General features: G+C 39.9%; 2 protein-coding genes across 9 annotated transcripts in view; one reads left to right on the top strand and one right to left on the bottom strand.

Moving 5' to 3' along the window:
• Nucleotides 1–7,153, top strand: part of LOC128350256 (uncharacterized) — a 47,851-nt gene extending 40,698 nt beyond the window's left edge. For 4 of the 6 annotated variants that reach the window (XM_053308260.1, XM_053308261.1, XM_053308258.1 and 1 more), the window contains 2 exons: nt 3,084–3,320; nt 6,902–7,153. In XM_053308260.1, coding sequence (XP_053164235.1) covers nt 3,084–3,320; nt 6,902–6,959 — 295 coding nt within the window. In that variant the 3' untranslated portion in view covers nt 6,960–7,153. Of the gene's footprint in view, nt 1–3,083; nt 3,321–6,901 lie in introns of those variants that run through there. The other 2 variants (XM_053308263.1, XM_053308264.1) reach the window with 2 other exon arrangements.
• Nucleotides 7,154–9,062: 1,909 nt separating this feature from the next.
• The window catches only part of TAB3 (TGF-beta activated kinase 1 (MAP3K7) binding protein 3), a 61,262-nt gene continuing 48,580 nt past the window's right edge, over nt 9,063–21,744 (bottom strand). For all 3 annotated transcript variants that reach the window (XM_053308255.1, XM_053308256.1, XM_053308257.1), the window contains 4 exons: nt 18,899–19,059; nt 16,174–16,267; nt 15,642–15,725; nt 9,063–13,275 (listed from right to left, as the gene is read on the bottom strand). In XM_053308255.1, the coding sequence (XP_053164230.1) occupies nt 13,100–13,275; nt 15,642–15,725; nt 16,174–16,267; nt 18,899–19,059 (515 nt within the window). In that variant the 3' untranslated portion in view covers nt 9,063–13,099. The remainder of the gene's footprint in view (nt 13,276–15,641; nt 15,726–16,173; nt 16,268–18,898; nt 19,060–21,744) is intronic.

The raw sequence follows: 21,744 nt of genomic DNA, 5'->3' as shown, positions 1-21,744 counted from the left end.
CATGTGTATCTACCTGTGGAATTCATCCAAAACATTGCATAGCAGCATTGGTGAAGCCCATCAGTTAGCGATAGCCTCTATTTTTGCAGTCTAAGGAAGGCCAGAAAAATAGAATCAAGCAAGCAACCAAGTAGGCTGCAATAGCTAGCATACAACTGGAGTATCATAGCATTGGCACATAGGAAACTGCCTTATACAGAGTCAGACTGTGTTGGTACATCTAATATTCTGAACTCCAACTGGCAGCAGCTCTCCAGGGTTTCAGTCTTTCCAAGCCCTACATGGAGATGCCCAGAACTGAACTTCAGACTTTCTACATGCAAAGCAGAGACCTCATCTTTACTCAGCAGTACAACACATGCTGTGAATGTGAAAGGTCTCAAATCTAGTATTTCACATCTCCAGAACATAGGGAACAAAGGTAGAGAAGCCTTCTCAAAGATTCTGGATAATCACTGTCAAATCAAGATAGAATAGTACTTTACTAGGAGGTGTATTGGTCCAAATCAGTGTAAATCAGGATATTTTTTAAATACTTTTCAGGCAAAACTTGTTTCCCAAAGTAACTCTCGGCATTATAATTCAACACAGATGGTTGATGGCAGACACTGTAAATAAAGAGATGTAGACCATGGCTGTCTTCACGCTTCCAGTATTGACTGCTTTTCAACAAAAGTTCCCAAAGTGGTTTACAGAGATATATAGATATAAATAGAGGAACAAGGGGATGGAAGTGGTGGGGGAAAGGCAGTGAATGGGAAAATCAGTTTAATAATGCCAGAGGTGAGTTACTAAACAGGCATTTATATTCAGCTGGAGCCAGGATGATCTTTCCTTCCCTTGGTGGTGATCTTGCTAGGATGCAGGTTGCCCAACTTCCCTTAGTCATATCCTACATCTAATTAGTCCTCTTGACAGTACCATTTAGGTTAAAGACTCAAACCCCACAGGGTTGGACTCTATTGGTTATAAAGGTAGAGATATTCAGGTCATTTGTTTCATGTGGATTCTTACCCTGCTGCAAAGAAAAAAGGCTTAGAGATCATACTAGATAATTCTGTAAGTCACCATAGGAGAAAGAATGTATCTGACTCTTCAAAGACTAAATAAATCCATGATTTGGAAATTCAGCTGACATACCTTGCAGTTGTGCTTGCAACAGAACTACAATGCTAGCATCTCAACCCTCAGGCTTTGCCTTAGGCATTAACAAATGAAACTGCACTGTCAAACTTTCTCACTTGTTACAAGCAGTATTTAAAGTCACGGTCAAAAATCTGAGCTCACTCTTTTAGTATATGGTCTTTATTGCTGACTGTATGAATACACAGACTCATAGTGCCACTCTTTATTGACACACTAGCTAAAGCTGCTGGAAAGCATCAAGACATAGCTGCTATATTGGATTTCATCACAGAGCAGGGATTGGTTGACTTGGCCTTTTTTCTCAATTTTGTAATACAACCAGTGCATTAGACAAGAATCAAGATCAATCATATTTTCTTGTGCAGTCTAAGATGTGACAGATAGTATTGTTTCATCTTTATAGCTTTACATCTATATACCTTCAGAAGCAAGGATTGAGGGAAAGTACAAATTAATATTGAGTTTTATGACTGGTGGGTCTTGGATTGAGAATTCTAAGAAGTATGCTACCATAGGAAATCGGACATTGGAAAGAGGGATTCTTAATGCTCAAACTCAAGGAAAGAAAAAGAATAGAGTTCAATAGTGGAGCCAGGAAACTGAGGCCTGGGTTCTTCCCTGTCCTTGGGCCACACCCATGTGTGCATGATGTCACTTGCAAAAGGGGCGTGGCCTGGTCTCCAGAGGCCCAGCAAGCCCAGCCAGCAAACATTGACTAGGAATGAATTCCGGAGGACTTGTGAAGCCTTTCCGTGGCTCGCAGCCAGGTTGTTTCAACCTGTCCGCTCAATGGTGGCTCGTCCCTGATAACCAAACAGATTTCAAGGGACCTGAATGCAAAGATGATATTTTAAGAATATCCCCTCATCCCCAACCTACACTCCTCCTTCCTTTCATCTGCACAACTTCTTTTGAAATGCTATTAAAGAGGAAGGAGCAAACCATTACATCCAAATCTTCCCATGAATATTGCAGCTTCTAATCCTTTGCCAAACGGATAGTGAATTCCCAGTTTCCCTAAAAACAGATGCAGCAGCTTCTACTAGCTTGCCCTCAGCCTACTTCTTGGAAAGGCTACAGACACTCATTTGACAGCAGGTTTGTTTCTTTGAAAGAGTTTTGACTTCTCATTTGAGTCTCTGCTATATTCTATAACATCTTTAAAGCAGTTATCATTGGATGGTGAGAAAATCAGTGTCCTTCTTGAAGGAATCTGATGTGCATTGTTTCCTCTTACACTAGCATTTAACAACAGAGCAGTGGCTTAAACCACTGTGGTGAGAAAGCTGTTCCCTTGGCAGAGTAAAACAGCAAATGGGTTTCCCCTGAACTATATAGTTCAGGACAACAATCAGGTGTTCCCTCAACATATGGAAATCAACAATTCCTGTATGCTACTAGAAGCAAGGATTTGAATCACACAACACTTTGGCTAAGGTTGTAATTGGAATGCACACGTATTCAAACAAGCCAGATGTTTTCACATCTATGAAGGCTAAACTAGACATGACACAGGAAATCTGATTTGAAAGATAGCTGTAGTGGGGCCCAATTAGACTGAAGCCCCAGCACCATGGAAGTGTGTGTGGTGGGGAGTAATTCCACCTATGGTTTTAATTCAACCAATGGAATGGGGGAAAGTAATCAATTTGTTCCTGTCTCTCTCCCCCACCCCAACCTTTCTACAGAAGGAGTATGGACAATTTAAGTTGGGGAGATGGCATGGATAGAAGGGTCAGACTCCATCCCATAGCCCACATGACTGCTACTAAATGTAAAGACATGTCTGATCACAGATCTCCCACATGGATGGACTTAAGATCTGTTGGCTTCTTTTGTTATCAAGAAGTATTTTAACAAAGTTGTTCAGGAATACACAAAAATGTCTCTCTTCATTTAAAGAAAGCTATTAATATTCTATGGTTATTTTACCCAAGGGTTCATATGGATAAAGCCGCACTATCCAGACGACCATTTGCACCCAGAAATGTTACAGATCTGAAAGTTGGGAACCTAGTGAAATTTTCATGTCCAACAGGCAAAATCAGCAAAGGAACAGTCAAATATTTAGGACCACTGTTTGGGAGAGAAGACGACTACCTTGGAATAGAGCTGGATGGCAATCAGATGGGGAGACATGATGGAACTTTTCAAGGAACACGCTACTTTCTTTGGTAATGCCTAACCTTATGGTAGATTGTATTTTTAAAATCAGTCCCATTTTTTCAAACCAACTTTAATCTCCTCTAGAACAAAAGGAACTATACGTTTTGGCTTTTACGTTCTTTGTTGCCCTGGTGTACATTTTAGCTCTAATGTATTTAAAATATTTCTGAATCACTCTTCAGAAACATTTTCCAGGGCAGTGCACCATAATGAAAGAAATACAATATACAATAAAACAGTAACATATAGAATGGTGTGGAATCACATTGCATCGATTAAAACCACCAGCAGATAACTAAAAGCCAGGAAAACAGTTGGCATCAGGTGGCATCCAAAGTTGATTCGATTCATGTTTGAATAACTCAAATAAATTTGCCCATCTCTAATAAGATGGTATGCCCAAAAGGTATTTTATCACAGCCATGAATGGGATCCTCAAATGCCTGTCAGGTTTACTTGGCATTGGTATTGCACCATTCTTTGATGCAAAGAAAATTTTATGTCATGAACATGTACTACTACGGATATATACCACTCCTCAACCAAAGTTCACAAAGCAGTTTACATAGAAAAATAAATAAAACATATAAGGATGGTCGCATCCCCAAAGGGCTCACACTCTAAAAAGAAACATAAAGCAGATACCAGCAACAGCCACTGGAGCGATGCTATGCTGGGGTTGTATAGGGCCAGTTGCTCTCCGCCTGCTAAACACAAGAAAGTCACCACTTTAAAGGGTGTCTCTTTGCTTAGTTAGCAAGGGTTCCAAGTGATCTGTCAAGAGCCAGCGTGGTGTAGTGGTTAGAGTGCTGGACTAGGACCGGGGAGACCTGAGTTCGAATCCCCATTCAGCCACGATACTAGCTGGGTGACTCTGGGCCAGTCACTTCTCTTTCAGCCTAGCCTACTTCACAAGGTTGTTGTGAAAAAGAAACTCAAGTATGTAGTACACTGCTCTGGGCTCCTTGGAGGAAGAGTGGGATATAAATGTTAAAAAAAAACCAAATAAAAATAAATTTGTGCAGAGTCTTCTTCCACTTGTGCTCTAGTAGTCTACCTAGCTGCTTCAGATCCCTCAGCCATAGCTAAACCTTATCCCCCTATCTGCACCTTCCTCATAACTCGCTGCCATGAATCCACATGGAGTACACACTAGCCCCTGCTCCCCCAAGTCTCGTCTCAATCCCCACGTCTTGCATCAGTCAACCTAGCATTCAGGTTTCTCCTATATAAATGGAAGCGTGCGTGGAAAGCACAGGGTCAGGAAGCACGTCAGTGGCCACGTTGCCTTTGTATTTCAGCCCCAATTTCTTCTTCTGCAAGATGGGGGCAAAGTGTGGGTGCATGGAGTTTAAAGCTGTAATCATACAGTATGTATGCTTACTTAGGGTGCAAGTAAAGGCAGAATCCTTAATGTCCAATATCTATGCTTTTCGGAGCATGAGTGAATTTAGAACAGCCTTTGGTCTTAGACCAGGAGGCTATTCACACGGGAGAAAATCGGACAAGCAGAGGCTAGCATGATTTTCCTTCCATCGTGTGAACCACCGGGCTCGGCTGTGAGCCCAGTGGTTCTTCAGTGGGTAACCCGCTGAAGTACCCCTGCTCTTAAACCAGGTTTGCAGAGCAAGTGCGCCGCAAAACCAACTGTGTTGCCGCAACGCGGCTCCGCGCCATGGTAACTCACGAGTAGACCCCTGACCCTGAAAAGCAGCCTCCACGCTCAGGGGTCTCTCCAGCATGCCCTGCACGCTCTTGCAGGGCATGCTGGACCTTCCAGGCGCCGTGTGGCCCCCGATCCCTCCAGCCCCCACCAGCTCTGTAACAGTCGTGTGGGCGGCCGATCCAGCCGCCCAGGGCTGCCGCCCTACTTGTCTGCTGGGAGAGCAGGCTAAGTCCACTCTTCTCACAAAATCACTCAAAGGTTCTACTCACTAATTGTGAGAAGAGCCTCCAAATGTTTTTGTGACACTAGTTTTTCTAAAGCGAAAGAGACACATAGTGAATCTCCTGTAGAACATCAGCCTTTATGCACACAAGTACTTTTCTTTTATTCCAACACACTCATTCCAATGGTCAATTCCCTTTTTACAGCGGGGACTTTTCAATGGTCTCAGCTGTATAAAAGCTGTATTAAAAAAAACCCACACACCTCTCCCTCCCTTCACTCAAAATGATTGAGATATGTAGTGTAATGTTAAAACAGATATTAAACACATCGCAATTAATTTCAGATGGCTGCAGTCTCTCTTTTTTTCTGGGCAGCTTAGTCCTTTTTCAGTGACCTTTGCAGGAGTGGGTGATTTGTTAGGATGGGATGCCCTCTGCCACAAGAGACCAATGGATCTACTTGCTTTTCAGTTTTTGGTGAATTTCTGGTTGCCCTGACTGGCAGCTTTGTTGAAGACCTGGTTGACCTGATATAGGAAAATGACCCAGGCATTTAACACAGTTTATTCCAAAATTCCTGTCCAGCTTGGTGGAGCTTGGCTTGCTATAGTCTTCCATAGAATTGGAGGGCAGCACACAGCTTGGATGATGGTTCAAGAGATACTGGAACAGACTCAAGCTGAATCGGAGTCTATGAGCTAGAGCTCATTGGGGGGGGGGGGCTTACTCTGGCAACAATGACACTGTATTGTATTTGTTTCAGCCCTATCTGAAAATGAACATCCAAAGGGCAGCACTAACAGCACTACTGCTCAACTCCTTGGGATCTGGGGTCCCACAAGGTTCGATCCTGGCCCCTAAATTGTTTTATATCTACATGAAACTGCTAGGAGGTGGCCAGATTTGAATTGCTGTGTCACCAACATGCAAACGATACCTTTATCTCATGCCATCTGATCCTAGGAAATCAGCTGGTGCTGGGAGACAGTAATAGGCTACATGCAAACCAGCAAGGTGAAAATTAATCCCAACAAGGCAGAATTGCTTGTGATCTGATCTGGGAATGGGGATTTTGTCTGTTCCTAATGGGTTGAGCCTCCCTCGAAAGGAACAGGTGCACAGCTTGAGGGTGTTCCTGGACAAACTTTGCTCTTAGAAAGCCAACAGGGGGCTGTAGCCAGGAGCACTTCAGTACAGCTTCAGCTTGTACAAGAGCTGTGATACTCGAGAAAACAAGATCTCTCCCTTGTCACCTATGCCTTAGTCATGACTCAACTGAACTACTATAATGCACTATATGTGGGGCTGCTCTTGAAGAGCATCTAAACTCACAACTGGTTCAAAATGCTGTAGCCGGATTGCTGCTAGGATTCACTGTCAGAACCTGCAACTCCTGCATATACTGCATTGGCTTCCCATCTGTTTGTAATATAAGAAGACATACTATGCCAGTGGTGCTTGAAAAAAAGTAGCACCACAGCTCCACTGTTCAGAAAGGTTTATTTTCATTAGATGATGGCATTTCTAACCTGGTCCAGCAGTTGTTGCTAATATAGTAATCCAGGAATTGGAATGTTTATTTTGTCCATAGAGTTGTCTCCTTTCAGTTAGTTTTTACCCTCTGTTGGTCTGTTTATCTGTTAAATGTCATGTCATAAGACCATGTGCATATTTCTGACTTTCAACATTTATTTTACAGTGAACCTAACAAGGGAGTTTTTGTTAACTTCCGCAAAGTCATTATTGCCTGGGAATGATGACCCCATCAAATCCTGAACATTGAACACAAGGATATTTAAAGCTTTCAGACATGTTACAAAGAAGAGACCAAATGTATAAGACAATCGTCATGCATCAGTATTTTTCTTGCCATTTTAATCAATTCTATATAAACATTTTGTATCTTTAAATTTTTGTAAAAATAAAACTGTAATTGTACCATTGCTTTAAATGCAAAGAGGGAGCATCTGGCATCAAGTCATATGAATGGAGGTTCACTTCCCAGAGTACTGGTTCTTCAGACAATTATATTGTCCTTCACATGCACAATTCAAACTCATGATTATTCACACATTCATGGGAGAAAGCGACATGTGAACCAAGTGGTATAGATACAGCTATAGACATTCTGGTGATCATGAGACATTGGTTTTTTTAAAGGTTTAGCTCCTGCCCTTCCTTTCACCCTGCCCCATTTTTATCACAGGCAAGTGTGTGGCTAGGGTAACCTTACTGATGTTTTCATGTGGGCGATTTTGATTAGTAGCACTCAAACTATGAATGCCAGAGGAATAGAAGAAAGAAAAAGCACTGGATTCTTCACATGTTCAGGAAAAAAAAGTTCACAGGACAGACCACTGTGCCAAAGCCCATATCAACAATTCAAAACATGTTTTACATTCTTGCAAACAAGCTATCACCATACAATTGTGGACATCAGAAATATAGACCACAATCTAGAGAACAGCACACATCTTGCAGTACCCACTCAGAAACAGTGCTTTATACTTCTGAACACCAGCCTCTTGTACTGCATGGCAAACAAGTTGTGAAATATCTGTCCTCCTCCAGCACTGGTGATGCAACTGTCTTAAGCAAAGTTATCCTGCTGGCTAAAAGTATTCTTTTGATTTGCTGATGATATTAATTTATTCAATATAATGACATTAAATATGATGTAATGGTAACTTTACTAGCCATCTAATGGCTCAGTGGGGAAATGATTTGACTAGCAAACCAGAGGTTGCTGGTTCAAATCCCCGCTGGTATGTTTCCCAGACTATGGGAAATATCTCTGTTGGGCAGCAGCGATATAGGAAGATGCTGAAAGGCATCATCTCATACTGCATGAGACATGGCAATGGTAAACCCCTCCTGTATTCTACCAAAGACAACCACAGGGCTCAGTTGACACAGACCGGACGACACACTTTACCTTCAATGGTAACATTACCTAAATTACCTCTATCATGTCAAAAATGAACCTACAAATGCTGACAGGAAATATTGAATCTGATCAATAATTGACATGCTTCATTTAGTACAAATGTTAAATAACCTTTGTTTCAAAAGGGAATACGGTAAGGTATTAGAAAAGTGAAATTGTGGACTCACTCTTGATATCAGTCACAGTGAAAAGATGGGCTGCAACTGGTACTGAGATAAGTTGTGTTTCATCATTGAAAGCTAGAAACCTGAACACTACCAAAAAAAAGTTGTAGGATGATTATTAAAATATAAGGTACTCTTTATTTGCGATCTAGCAATCTAGGAAGTATGATATAGGTGCCAATTTGCAATCTGAAAACATGGTAAAGTGGGAACCACTAAGCAACTTACCTGCACTGAAACTAAGCTTAAGAATATCTAAAGCCATAATTTAAAATTTTAAAAACCCAAAAAACTTCCCACCCTCAAACACACTAAGCCATTATTTGTACCAGCTGATATCCAGATAGTGAATTCTGACTAACAGCATTGCAGAGGTTTCACTGATGGCCAACCAGAGCAAGCTATTAACCCTTAGAGGATATCGGTGCATGCTGAATGTGGTTACTGTATTTAGCCACCATAGCATAGTGGTTAGAGCGTTGGACTAGGACTGGGAAGACCTGAGTTCAAATCCCCATTCAACCATGAAACTCACTGGATGACACTGGGCCAGTCATGTATCTCTCAGCCTAACCTACCTCACAGGGTTGTTGTAAGGATAAACATAACCATGTACTGAGCTCTTCGGAGGAAAAGCGGGATATAAATGTTAACTAAATATATGCATGCAGTAGGATGTGAAAACAAGAAGTAATATTACTTTTTAAAAAAGAGCTCCATCCTTACTACATATGAAAACACATGGATGATACAATTTTTTAGTTTATTGTTTGGTTTTTTTTAAAGGAAACTGCTGCTCCCAGAATACGTCATTTGGAGGTACCATGCATGCACAGCCTCTTAATGCCTTTACATATTTCATGTTGCAGTAATAGTTTCCATTCACAGCATACACAAACCTAGAATGTAAGAAACACCCTATTTACAGGATTTAGAAAGATCATGGTTTTGGAAGGAAAAAATTAACAGAATTTCAATAGAGCAGAAAGTACGGATTAGATACATTGGCTTTACCACGCAGAGAAGACAATTTGTTCAAAGGTCTTGAGAAATTCAGAATATTTCATTAACTTAGTTTTTATCAATTCAAAAACAAGAAGTCCTCTCTCCCTTTGATATCAGAAACGAGGATTGTCCTAACTCAAGAACATGGCAACTATGAACAATTATTTGGAAAAACAGATATAGCACACAGAGGCAGTGTTGGCTATAATATGCGTTTATTTCTGTGCACATTTTCTCCTCTCTGTAGACTCACCATATCATCTGAGCATACATAGAGAAACCAAGTATCCAGCTGGCTATTTTATTCTATATTGTAAACCAATTTTACATTCCAAGCTACACTACAGATTATTTTTCTTTTGTTAAAAACCTGTCAACCCATGGTCACAATCTCAATCAGTTTTTAATCTTTTCATTTTCTCTTTAAAGGTTTTCTGTTTTTTAATTCTGTCCTCATTTCAAAGTCTGTCTATCCAAATAATTTTAAGGAAGTTTACAGTCAATCAACGGGGGGGTGGAGGTGAGAGATAAAGGAAGAGCGCATAACTGGAACATACAGTAATTGAAAATTATTTTTTTAAGACAAAAAATGACTTTGTAACATAACTGAGACCAGCTCTTTAAAAATTATACTTGCTTCACACATCTGCCGTTTAAGGAGAAATACATACATACCACAGACACACAAACACACTTCTCAATTTGATCTATTTCACAAAACATTTTCTCTTAGCTTTCCTAGCTCCTCCCTTCCTACACAAACAAGCTAACTTGATCATTCCATCACATATCCAAATTCAGGACTTAATTTTGGTTTGCTATATTCTGACTTTCCCTACAAGCTATTCTATTGACTAAGCCTTGGAAGAGCTTTTGTATGCGAGAGGGAAGCATTTTAAACAGCAGTTAAATATAAAATAGGCATTTATAAACAGAAGTATTTTGGAGAACCTGGACATAGTCTTGAATCTCTAATATCCAAATAGGTTACCCCCGTACTGACCCAAGCACTATGAGCAAGGGACAGACCAGCTATTATTAAAAAGTAGTGCATTTTAAAAATTCACGATGGTCTCAAAACCCCACCACTCATAAACTTGCACATTCCAAAGTTGTATATGTTGCAGTGCATGTTGGATCTTGGTAATGAAGGATAGTTTTCTCAGTAGTCAAACATTTTATGCAATTAGCATTTACTCTGGCGTAACCTAAGCCAACTCTGGTTAGAGTTGATATCCAATAATTATAACTCTTACAAATCCAAATCTCCAAGACATTAATTTCACTGCTATGATGGATATTACAGTGTAAATGGACATTAACATGTATGCATACAATTTATTTTTCGCACAATCAACAGTGAGACCAGTTTGATTCATTTTATGGTTTTCTTTGGATCAACATGACCACTAGCTCTCATCTTTCCCACTACAAGCTTCATTTTTGCCTTCTACCCACAGGTAACAACAATGAGCAAAAGGAGAGATAGAATTTTGTAACATCTCTACAGATCTGGCATGCAGTATTAGGATGTATGTATATGGCTTCCCCATTATCTCCTATGAATCAGAGAATACTGTGTACACACAATGGGGAAATCCATGCATGCAGAGTATTATTTGGTTCACAAAACACAACAGAGGAGCCCCTGAGTGCAGCCTCACCCTAACCCTATGAGGCTTTTGACTGTGCTCCCCGGATCCAGGAAGCCCACACTTAAGATGGATTGCACCCAAAGTTGCACTTGTAATAACCCCTTTATCTCCCTTACCTTCCCTGCCCCAACCAAACCACCCAGCGGTCACATTGGTGTGAAATAAAGTGGTACATACATTTCAGACTTGTCATTTCTATTCTTATCACTATATTTTCCTTGTCAATGGCAGCACAAAATAAGTGCCAAATAGGAACTTATATTCATAAAAGGCAAAAGAATCAATATGAAATCATGACAATCACTACTGAACAACTGAAGGCATAATAATGTTACTTAACTTGCAACTGAAAAACAAAACACTTCAACCTGAAGTGCTTCAGATCCATTTTTTCCATTTTATAAAACAGAAAAAAGTCACGTAATTTAACTTGATACATCACTAGGGCAGCAAAATTTTGACAGTCTCCTTCGGACATTCAGAGGTCATATTTGTAACAGTGTAAAAATCAGGAATTTAAACAAAAATAACTGAACACTGATTAATTGCATTGTGCTCCTTGTTGCTCGATATTAAATCAGTTCTGTAAGATTTGGAAGTAGGATTTCAGCACCACATCAGATAAACTTATGAATAACAAACGTATACATCTTACCACTTTCATCAGTATACTAATAGATGAAGGGTAAATAGATGGGCAAGACATGACACACCTTTGCTTGCAAAAGCTGAGAGGATTTGGAGTGACACTTTTTTTGAGTGTGTAAGAAATTGAATACACTATTCCCGGTGTTTTGTCAGTGAGAAAAAAACATCCTGACTATTCTCACACAATTTTATTTTAGAGTGACTCAGTTTCAAAACCAAAAAACCTTCACAAATGAGTGCTTTATTTCAGCAACCTGAAGCACTCCATCTATAATAATATCCGATGCATAAAAGTACCAGTACAATTCCATGTTTTCATAACCTTTATGTCCGTTAACTGATCAAATTCAAAAAGAAATGCAGTGTGCAACATTTCAAGATCTGCCACTCTACTAGATAATACAGGCTGGCTTATTAACAATGTGCAAATAAACCCTTATTTGAGAGCTAATATTAATTACTAGTTTTCAGCTAAATCAGAATGGGGGCACAAAGTACCTTCTGTGCTGTAAACATCATGAATTCTTCACATAATTGGAAGCTGAAAGGCCTATAGAACAGGGTGCAAACACTTCTCATACATAACGACGGCTGAGCTCAAGTCTTCCAAAGAGAATTTGGAATTTTTCTGCATTTGGCATACGTCCGCTCTACTGTCATTAAGCACAGTTTTAAGGGAACGTCTCTTATAAAAGCATACTTAACTTTTAGCTTTAAAACACAATGGCCTAATAAAAGCATGCAGCACTATGTTTTCCTCTGTAATATGGTATAATTACTTAATTACCAGTGTTAATGTGACTCGGTGAGTGCTGTACAAGCAAAAGGGATTGTAAAGTCACCTCTGATTGTACTCTATAAATAAGGCTCATACAGTACTTCTCCCTCCTCACCATGATTCACAATTTCAAAACAGCAATTTTGTATACTTAAATTACCCTGAAAAAAGCAGCATTGACAAATACCTTTTTTGCTCCATGATTCCACCCCCACCCCCAATCTTCTTTTTCAGTAGTTTACAATCTGGAAGCACAGGGAGCCTTTGTTTTCCAGCTTGCTGTGGCCAGATTCATCAACTCTGGTTCTTCACAGTTTGTCTGGATACCTGTAACACTTCACACCACAAAGTAATAGTTCTATGCTTATAAAAATATATAAGGGCTACTACCCAGTAAATGCAATTATAGGGGCTAGTACAGCAGCAATTACTTGCTTTCCTGTGTACATTCTTTGAGGAGGGAATACATTTCGGATTTAGGGTATCCTTTTCAGCCTTGCTCACCACAATGGAATCAGAGTATTTTCTTCCCAAACTAATCTTTAGTGCAGCATGAATGGAAGGGGAATTTCTTCCTTGTAATTGAAAGTGATTGGCTGACCAACACCTGGGAGATGGACTGAAAGGTGCCCCATGATTTCTTCTCCTATGGCTGTGTGCTCAAGAGCCTGTTTTTAATCCAAAGCAGCCCTTTATGGATTCAGGCATACCGCGGCATTTCACATTGCTCACAGCGATTCAATGCTGGGTGGTTCAAAAATGTACAGCTGTCACAATTCCATGGAGCTCCTTCAAAGTCTTCATCTCTTGGCTGTGATCGCGGAGCTTGCTTGGAACTGCTCTGATGGTCTACAGAGAATGATTTTCCTTTAAAGTCTATAGTTTCAAAATACACAAAAAGCAAGAATCATAATGTAAGACTACTGACATATTCATAATCAAGTGACTTTGTTTTCCACATGCTATTTTAATCTTGTTCTCAGCAAGGCCGAAGAGACACAAAATATTTCAGTCCAGTGTTCCCTCTAACAGGGATTCCCAGATGTTGTTGAGTACTACCCCCATCATCCCCAGCTGCAATGGCCTTTGGCTGGGGATTATGGGAGTAGTCAACATCTGGGAATCCCTGTTAGAGGGAACACTGTTTCAGTCATGTGAACTATTTTTCAGTCAGTCTGAATCCATGTCTAATCTACCAGGTTGGTTTGGAGGTCCAAGCCAGCATCAGATGTGATTCCTAAGGTAGGTTAGAATCGAGGAATAGCATTGACTACTTGCTACACGTCAGTGCAGGGACAGTTTATAAATGAATATCTGACTCTACAAACAGAATTTGTTGTGGTATCTTAGGACATCCACATGGTGCCTTATGGAATCTTAGAAATGTTATGGTCCTATAGATGTCAAATGCAGTCCGCACCATTACTGCCATTATAACTTATATCGACCACTACAATCAACATCTACAAACCCTCTGATGTTTACTTTAATCTAGAATTCACAGATAACGATATTTAAGAAATCCATGTTATATTTCAAACACTGGAGGAATGGAACTGTTTGAAATGGATGTTAATTCAACAAAACTGGGATCCAGGCATTGTAGGCTTTGCTGTAAAATTACAAAGTTAAGTTTGATTATGGTCAAAGAGAACCTGGATAAGAATTCTAATTATTCTTTCAACTGCCCCCTACTTGCCAACAGATTCAGATTTAGTTACAGAGTATAAGGAAAGAGGCTTTAATGGCACCTCTCCTTTAGGCATATTTTAATTTCTGCACAAAATACTTTTTAGAAAACTAACTAAGAAATTGGGGGGAATGCGTGTCAAAAAAATGAATGTTCAGAAAAGTATGAGGATGGCCCATAGGAGGCTAAACCATCAGCATTTAAAAACACATACTACGTTGTCAAATCAGTATCACATCACTGTAGGCAACATTTGGTAGAAAGCTATCAAGATTCTTCCATGTATGGTTTTTTAATTCACCACACAGTACTTTAGTTTATATAATTCAGGGATTCTCAATGTTGGGTCTCTAGATGTTATTGGACTTCAACTCCCATAATCCCCAGCCCCAGTGACCTTCGGTTGGGGATTATGGGAGTTGAAGTCCAATAACATCTGAAGACCCAACACTGAAAATCCCTGATATAATGCATACCCTCCATTCAGCTGAAAATAGCCAGAAGAATAGTTTATGGTAATTACTTTTCAAGGATTTATATTCAAGCTGTGCTCTTTTTCTTATGACTGCAGTCTCTTATTGACCATTTAACTATTTCAACCATAATGCCACAATGTTAAAGGGTTGTAGGAACAGTAATTTCCCTAAGATCTGACCAACAAACCGTAGTGAACATAAAGACAAAACAAGCCAATAAGATTTACTGGTTCTTGGATTAAGCAGAGATTAATTAAAACTTGCTACTTGGGCTCTCCGACAGCAAATTAATTCATGCTCTAGGGTATTTTGGTTCCCTTAATTCTACTTTGCTTTTGGAAAGGCTTGTCCAATTGATAACTTTACTAAGGGTGTTGATGGAGGACAAAAAGCACCCTAGAAAATAGGGTTAAGGAGAGAGGAGCACTTCCACAGTTAGCACATTTCTGCTATTTTCTCCATAACCAACAAAACTGCAGCAGGAGTGACAGCTTGGAAAGGGAAAGGAAGGAGCAGGAAGCTGATGAGCATCAGAGCATCAGATGGGGAAGAGGGAGTCTGCATTTGAAAAAATTGCAGCATTAAGACCAAGGTTTATATCACAGAAGCTAAGAAAAGTTGGAAAAGATGTGAGAGGAGTAGTAATTTTGTGATGCATACAGAACAATAAGCACAGAAAGGACTTCTACTACGGGAAACTTAGGCTTTTGAGAGTTCGCTGCTTCTCCCAGCAATTAATATCATGCAGAAACATAAGACTAGTTTTCCCAGCACATTAAGAATGTTCTGATTCCCAGTATTACTATAGCTATGTCAGAAGACATCTGGCCAAATGTTTCTTTGGGCACAGCTTGTACATGGTATAAATAAAGAGCAAATGTATTTCTTCATGCTACAACTGAGTTAATACAGCTATTTTTAAACATTAAAATTCTCCTTGCTAACACAAAAATTCCTGCCCAGCAAGATATTAGCAATTAACATCGCAGTGCTTTGGAAGTTCTATGTTAGGAAGGAGATTTTTGACATACCATATATAAGAAACTATGTTCTCAAATATTTGCTAGATGACTCACCTTTTTTACATGGCTTTGGTGGCACAACAGGACCAGGCTGTATGTTATCATAAAAGTTACTCATGGCTTTCGGGTCAAAGTTCCCTATTAATATCAGAGAGAAAATAATGTCCCTTTAGAATAAGAGAGAAATATTTAAGAGGTCACAGAAGTCAAAAGCCTAAATTAAATGTGTGTGCTTAGTGGTCCTCATTTGTAACTTCCTATCATGAAGTCTCAAAAGGTTTGGAAGTTTTCAGAGCTGTGCTTTTATGCTGAAGAAGCTATGGCAGCCTTGTCACCTAAGATAACACAAAAATGTAGCTTCCTGGAACCAGGTCAGAAACAACTTTTGCAAACATGCTCTGGTTTTAATTTTACATTCTTTCACTAGGCAAACAGTTATCCAACAGAATAACTAAATGACAAAGAAAATAAACGTGGATCTCTTTCATTCAGTACCTGTAATAGACCAGTAACATGCATAAAATAACTTACTTCTAAATATACAACTCAAAATATATATTTTAATGAAGATAATTAAAGTATATACCTCTAGACTGAAGGAGGTCGATTTCTTTCAGTGAACAGTCAACATTTATCTGAAGCTGTCTGTTCATGCTTCTCAATCTGGTCATCTCCTCAGGCTACCAAGAGAGAACCAAAAATAGCAATGGAGAGAAAGCCAGCATAACAATTTTGTTAAGGTATGCACATACATCAAATACAGTAAAACAGAAATCCATTAATTATACAGAACACAAAATCTGTTTTGTGCACGGATATGCATGGACTTTGGTTCAGAATGTATCATTTTCCATGATTGCAAAATAAGGTACTTAGGTTTAATCACTCTTTCTTCTTGGTAATTTAAATCAGGATTTAAATTGATTATTTTTTAAAATGCTTTTATTAGTGTTATAAGTGGAAACAGAAAGGCTACATCTCTAAGAATCCAACAAAACCAAACAAGTTAACATACAAAGTCTTTATCCATCAAAACCAAGACAGAAGAAAAATACAATAGAATTGAAGGATTTAAATTGATTATAGTCAAGGTTTAAATCAGAAGCCAATGCTGTAGAGATTAACAGAAGTCTCAGTACCAATATAGCAATACAATGACTAGAGTCCCCCTGCTCCTTTCTGGAAAAAACAGTGAAGTGAGTTTCAGACAAATGTAACAGAGATGCAGTCTGAAAGCTTTTGTGCACAGTTCTTTATTAGGATGAATAATTAGAATCTCCACAGGCACCCCATGGAATTACCCAAGATCGCTCTTGAAAAACGCTACTGTTTTGAAGCAATAACTGATTCACCCTGCACCTGTGCATCCACCCAGAATGCCACACGGAATGGCAAGATAACATAAGAACATAAGAACAGCCCTGCTGGATTAGGCCCAAGGCCCATCTAGTCAAACATCCTGTTTCGCACAGTGGCCCTCCAGATGCCGCTGGACGCCACAGACAGGAGTTGAGGGCGTGCCCTCTCTCCTGCCATTACTCCCCTGCAACTGGTACTCAGAGGCACCCTGCCCTTGATGCTAGAGGTGGCCTACAGCCCTCCGACTAGTAGCCATTGATAGACCTCTCCTCCATGAAGTCATCCAAACCCCTCTTAAAGCCATCCAGGTTGTTGGCTGTCACCACGTCCGGTGGCAAAGAGTTCCACAAGTGGATCACGCGTTGTGTGAAAAAGTACTTCCGTTTGTTGGTCCTAGACCTCCTGGCAATCAATTTCATGGAGTGACCCCTGGTTCTAGTGTTGTGTGAGAGGGAAAAGAATCTCTCTCTCTCCACTTTCTCCACACGATGCATGATTTTATAGACCTCTATCATGTCTCCCCGCAGTTGTCTTTTTTCTAAACTAAAAAGCGCCAGGTGTTGTCTTGCCTCATAAGAAAGGTGCTCTAGCCCCCTAATCATCTTGGTTGCCCTCTTCTGTACCTTCTCCAGTTCAACAATGTCCTTTTAAAGATGTGGTGACCAGAATTGTACGCAGTACTCCAAGTGTGGTCGCACCATAGTTTTGTATAAGGGCATTATAACGTTAGCCGTTTTATTTTCAATCCCCTTTCTAATGATCCCTAGCATGGAATTTGCCTTTTTCACAGCTGCCGCACATTGAGTCGACACTTTCAACGAGCTGTCCACCACAACCCCAATATCCCTCTCCTGGTCCGTCACCGACAGCTCGGATCTCATCAGCATATACTTGAAGTTGGGGTTTTTCATCCCAATGTGCATCACTTTACACTTGCTAACACTGAACCACATTTGCCATTTTGTCGCCCACTCCCCCAGTTTGGAGAGATCCTTTTGGAGCTCCTCACAATCCGTTGGGGATTTCACTACCCAGAAGAGTTTGGTATCATCTGCAAATCTGGCCACATCGCTGCTTACCCCTGCTTCTAGATCATTTATGAATAAATTAAAAAGCACCAGTCCCAGTACAGATCCCTGGGAGACCCCACTTCTTACTTCCCTCCATTGTGAAAACTCTCCATTTATACCTACCCTCTGTTTCCTGTCTTTCAACCAGTTAGCAATCCACACATGTACTTGTCCCTTTATCCCATGACAGCTAACTTTCCTCAGGAGTCTTTGATGAGGAACTTTGTCAAAACCTTTTTGGAAGTCCAGGTAGACTATGTCAACTGGATCACCTTGATCCATACACTCGCTGACACTCTCAAAGAAGTCCAAAAGGTTGGTGAGGCAAGATTTACCTTTGCGGAAGCCATGCTGGCTCACTCCCAGCAGGGCCTGTTCTTCGAGGTGCTTTACAATTTTATCTTTGAGGATGCTTTCCATCAATTTGCCTGGAATGGACGTTAGGCTAACTGGCCTGTAATTTCCCGGATCGCCCCTGGATCCCTTTTTGAAAATCGGTGTTACGTTTGCTACTCTCCAGTCCTCTGGTACAGAGCCCGATTTTAAAAACACTGCATTATAGACTGCTCTCACATATCCTCAGTCTACCTCCCTTGTGTTCTTTAATTTAGGCCGAAGAGACCATCATATTGTTGCTGTAACGAGTTCATAATGCAGAAGTGTGCTTATACAACTAATGCCACAAATACAATTACCATACGCTTTCTGGCTTGGGAAAAACCAAAGAGCAATTATGAGGGCATGCAGGTACCTTGCTGGCTAATTTCATCTGTTGACAGTACTATAAAAAGAGAGAGGATAAATTCAAACTATAATATGCAAGTCCTCCACACAGCCAAAAGATTTCATTTTAATTAAAGATGATAAGAACTGTTTGCTTACTGTTGGGATTGAGGTTGTACAGCTCACTCTTCTAAGACGCCTTTGCATAAGATCATGTTCCATGCCGTTCACTTCAGCTTTAAGTTTCTCAAGCTCCTCATTTTCAAACTTCAGTTCCTTTGCCAATCTCTCCATCCTTGCACGTTGGTGTAACAACAAGGCTAGTGTATCACAGGGAACAAAATCAATGTAACAAACAATCATGAAAAGCCTATCTTGAGTAGTATATTCAAGTGACCTTTTTAAGAACAGAAAGTGACCAAATACATGCAGTCAAACAACACTGTAGAGATGCTTCTTGCCAACAGAACTACAACTGCGGACGGAAAGTCTTCCACCATGAAAGTCATTATTTCAGACAGTAACTTGAAGATATTACCATTTCTAACCACTGTTCTTTTTGTTTTTGGTCTTTGTCCATTCAAAAATAAAAAGACACCTGTACAAGGAGAAAGCTTTCCAGGATGAAAGGGCAACCTAATGGTATCAGTAGTGAACTGGCAAGACTAAGTTCAAGACAAGGCAAAACACAGAACAAATAAAAGACAATGGACTGCTAGATGGTCTTCATCACTTTTGATTGTGAGTTACCTGATGCAAGGCAACTTCTTATTCTGTCTAAAAATTTGCTTTCACCCTTCTTAAAGGCAACTTTTATCTCCAAGATTACAAAATCATTAGTGTTCAAAGGCAAACCTATTGAACTATAGCAGTCTTTGATTAGAATAGGACAGACATATTAGTTAAACCCTTCATATAAACAATTCAACCATTCCTTAATCTTTCATTCTAGAGCAGAAGGTTTATTAGTCAGTCTTCCTCACTCTCTCATTTTATAATTTCTTCACAATTGTCTCCATTTTTGCATTTAGAAAAACATTCAAGAGAGGTTTCAAACTAATAAGGTACTTGCTAGGAGGAAAAGACATTCTCTACAAGATGTCAAACTGCTGGCTGAATAGACTGCAATACCTTTATTGCACAGCTTTCTTTCTTTTTTGTAAATACCACCCACCCCATTCTTTGTACCTGGCCTCCAACAATGCTCTCTAAAGGTGACCAAGACACTCTTTTGTACTGTTCTGGGGAAGTAGGAATGCTCTCTGTTTCTCAAAGTACTTACTCCAGCTGTCTTCGGGGAGAATTGAGGCCTTCGGCTGCCAGCCAGCTGGATAGCACCCAACTCCCCTACAGATCAGATGTGGTGGACAGCAGGATAGCAATATCTTCCACTTGCAGCCGACTGCAGTATGGGAGTGGAGGAGTGGGGACAGGAGTGAGGAAAGACTGCAGAGCAAACAGGGCCAGAATATGGGAGCCCTTCAGCTCTCCCATCCTACTCTGTAAAAGAGATGTTCTGCACCCCGTACTAAATTTCCTATAATTGGGCTACCTCACAGGTACATGCACTGTGCATAATTATATCCCTATAAAGATTTCAATACAGATGGTACATGCCATAACTAGCAGTCTCTGTAATGGTTCACTGGCAAAATACATTACACATTGGAGGAAAAGAGAGAGAGAGAGAGAGAGAGAGAGAGAGAGAGAGAGAGAGAGAGAGAGAGTAACAAAGTTGAGACAATTTGTACAAAGGGGTAGGAAATTGACTGAAATGTGACATCACACTCCTACATTTCTCATGCTACCAACTACTTCTAAGAGCTACGCCTTAAAGTTGGTAGCATGATATTTTATTTCCTAATATAGGAATTATTACTGGATGATATGATCTGGTGAACGTAGTGAATTAGCCCTGGTGCATATACTGAATTAGCTAGTGTGACAACCTACAACCTCTACTTTCAAACAGTGCCACTGATGGAGGCCTACCTGGATGAAATGTGTTTGGCAATTTATTGGCATCTTATGAACAGAGCATTTTATTGGATTTCTGTATATTCAACGAGACAATATCACTGGATCATTCTTGGACTTTTACATTTACTATGGACTCACATAGGATAGACACTGGCCAGTTTTTACTATGTTTTTAATATGGATCAGTTTTTAAATTTTGTACTTTGTGGACATATTTAAGATTTTTACTAATCTGCTGCTGGACTAGATTATATTTTACTAGATTTATTCTATTTGATAATATAATTTGTAAATGTATTGCCTTGGGTTTTTCCGTAAATCCTGATCACATCCAGCATTCTATTTTGTCCATATTATTTTTTTAGTGTATTTATATACCCAAGCATATCATGGCAGTTTACAGCTGGTTAAACACAACTATTAACAATAAAATCAACTAAATCAAATCAATAAAATCACAGATGAGTAAAATTAAAATGAAATTTAAAATTAAATTAAAAGCCTGACTGAATATGCTCTTCTGAAGGTCATTAGAGATGGTGCAGCTCTAACTTTGTATATATAGTATACTGTAATAATATCCAAATGTACATAAGCACACAAGTTAGTTTGAATGTGGGCTCCCCCGACATGACAATCCACCTCAAAGCCTTCTACGTTTGCCTCCACACATAAATACTACTACTACTACTACTCCACACATAAATACTAAGTGTGAAGGGGGAACTGGAACCATGAACCTCAATGACCCCAGATATCAGTGGAAAGTCTGTAAAGGACAGGCCTATTTTTCACACACCTTTAGCTCTTCACACCAGTGGAAATCCTACACAATTAGGACTCTCACTGGCTTGCCAATGTTCTGTTTAACATGTGGCATTGGGGTGCGGTCCCACTTTCCCCTCAATGAATTGCATAAATGCGGAAGCAAACATGAGAAGAGGGCTACAGAATGAAAAGGGATATACCGCTGCCTCACCACAGTGTTGTTGGTTCTAAAAAAGCTGCACGACCGCAGTGCTACT

This window comes from Hemicordylus capensis, chromosome 3 (assembly GCF_027244095.1).
Source record: "Hemicordylus capensis ecotype Gifberg chromosome 3, rHemCap1.1.pri, whole genome shotgun sequence".
NCBI lineage: Eukaryota > Metazoa > Chordata > Lepidosauria > Squamata > Cordylidae > Hemicordylus > Hemicordylus capensis.
Note: the sequence above shows the minus strand (reverse complement) of the source record. Positions and strands in the feature narration are given on the sequence as shown.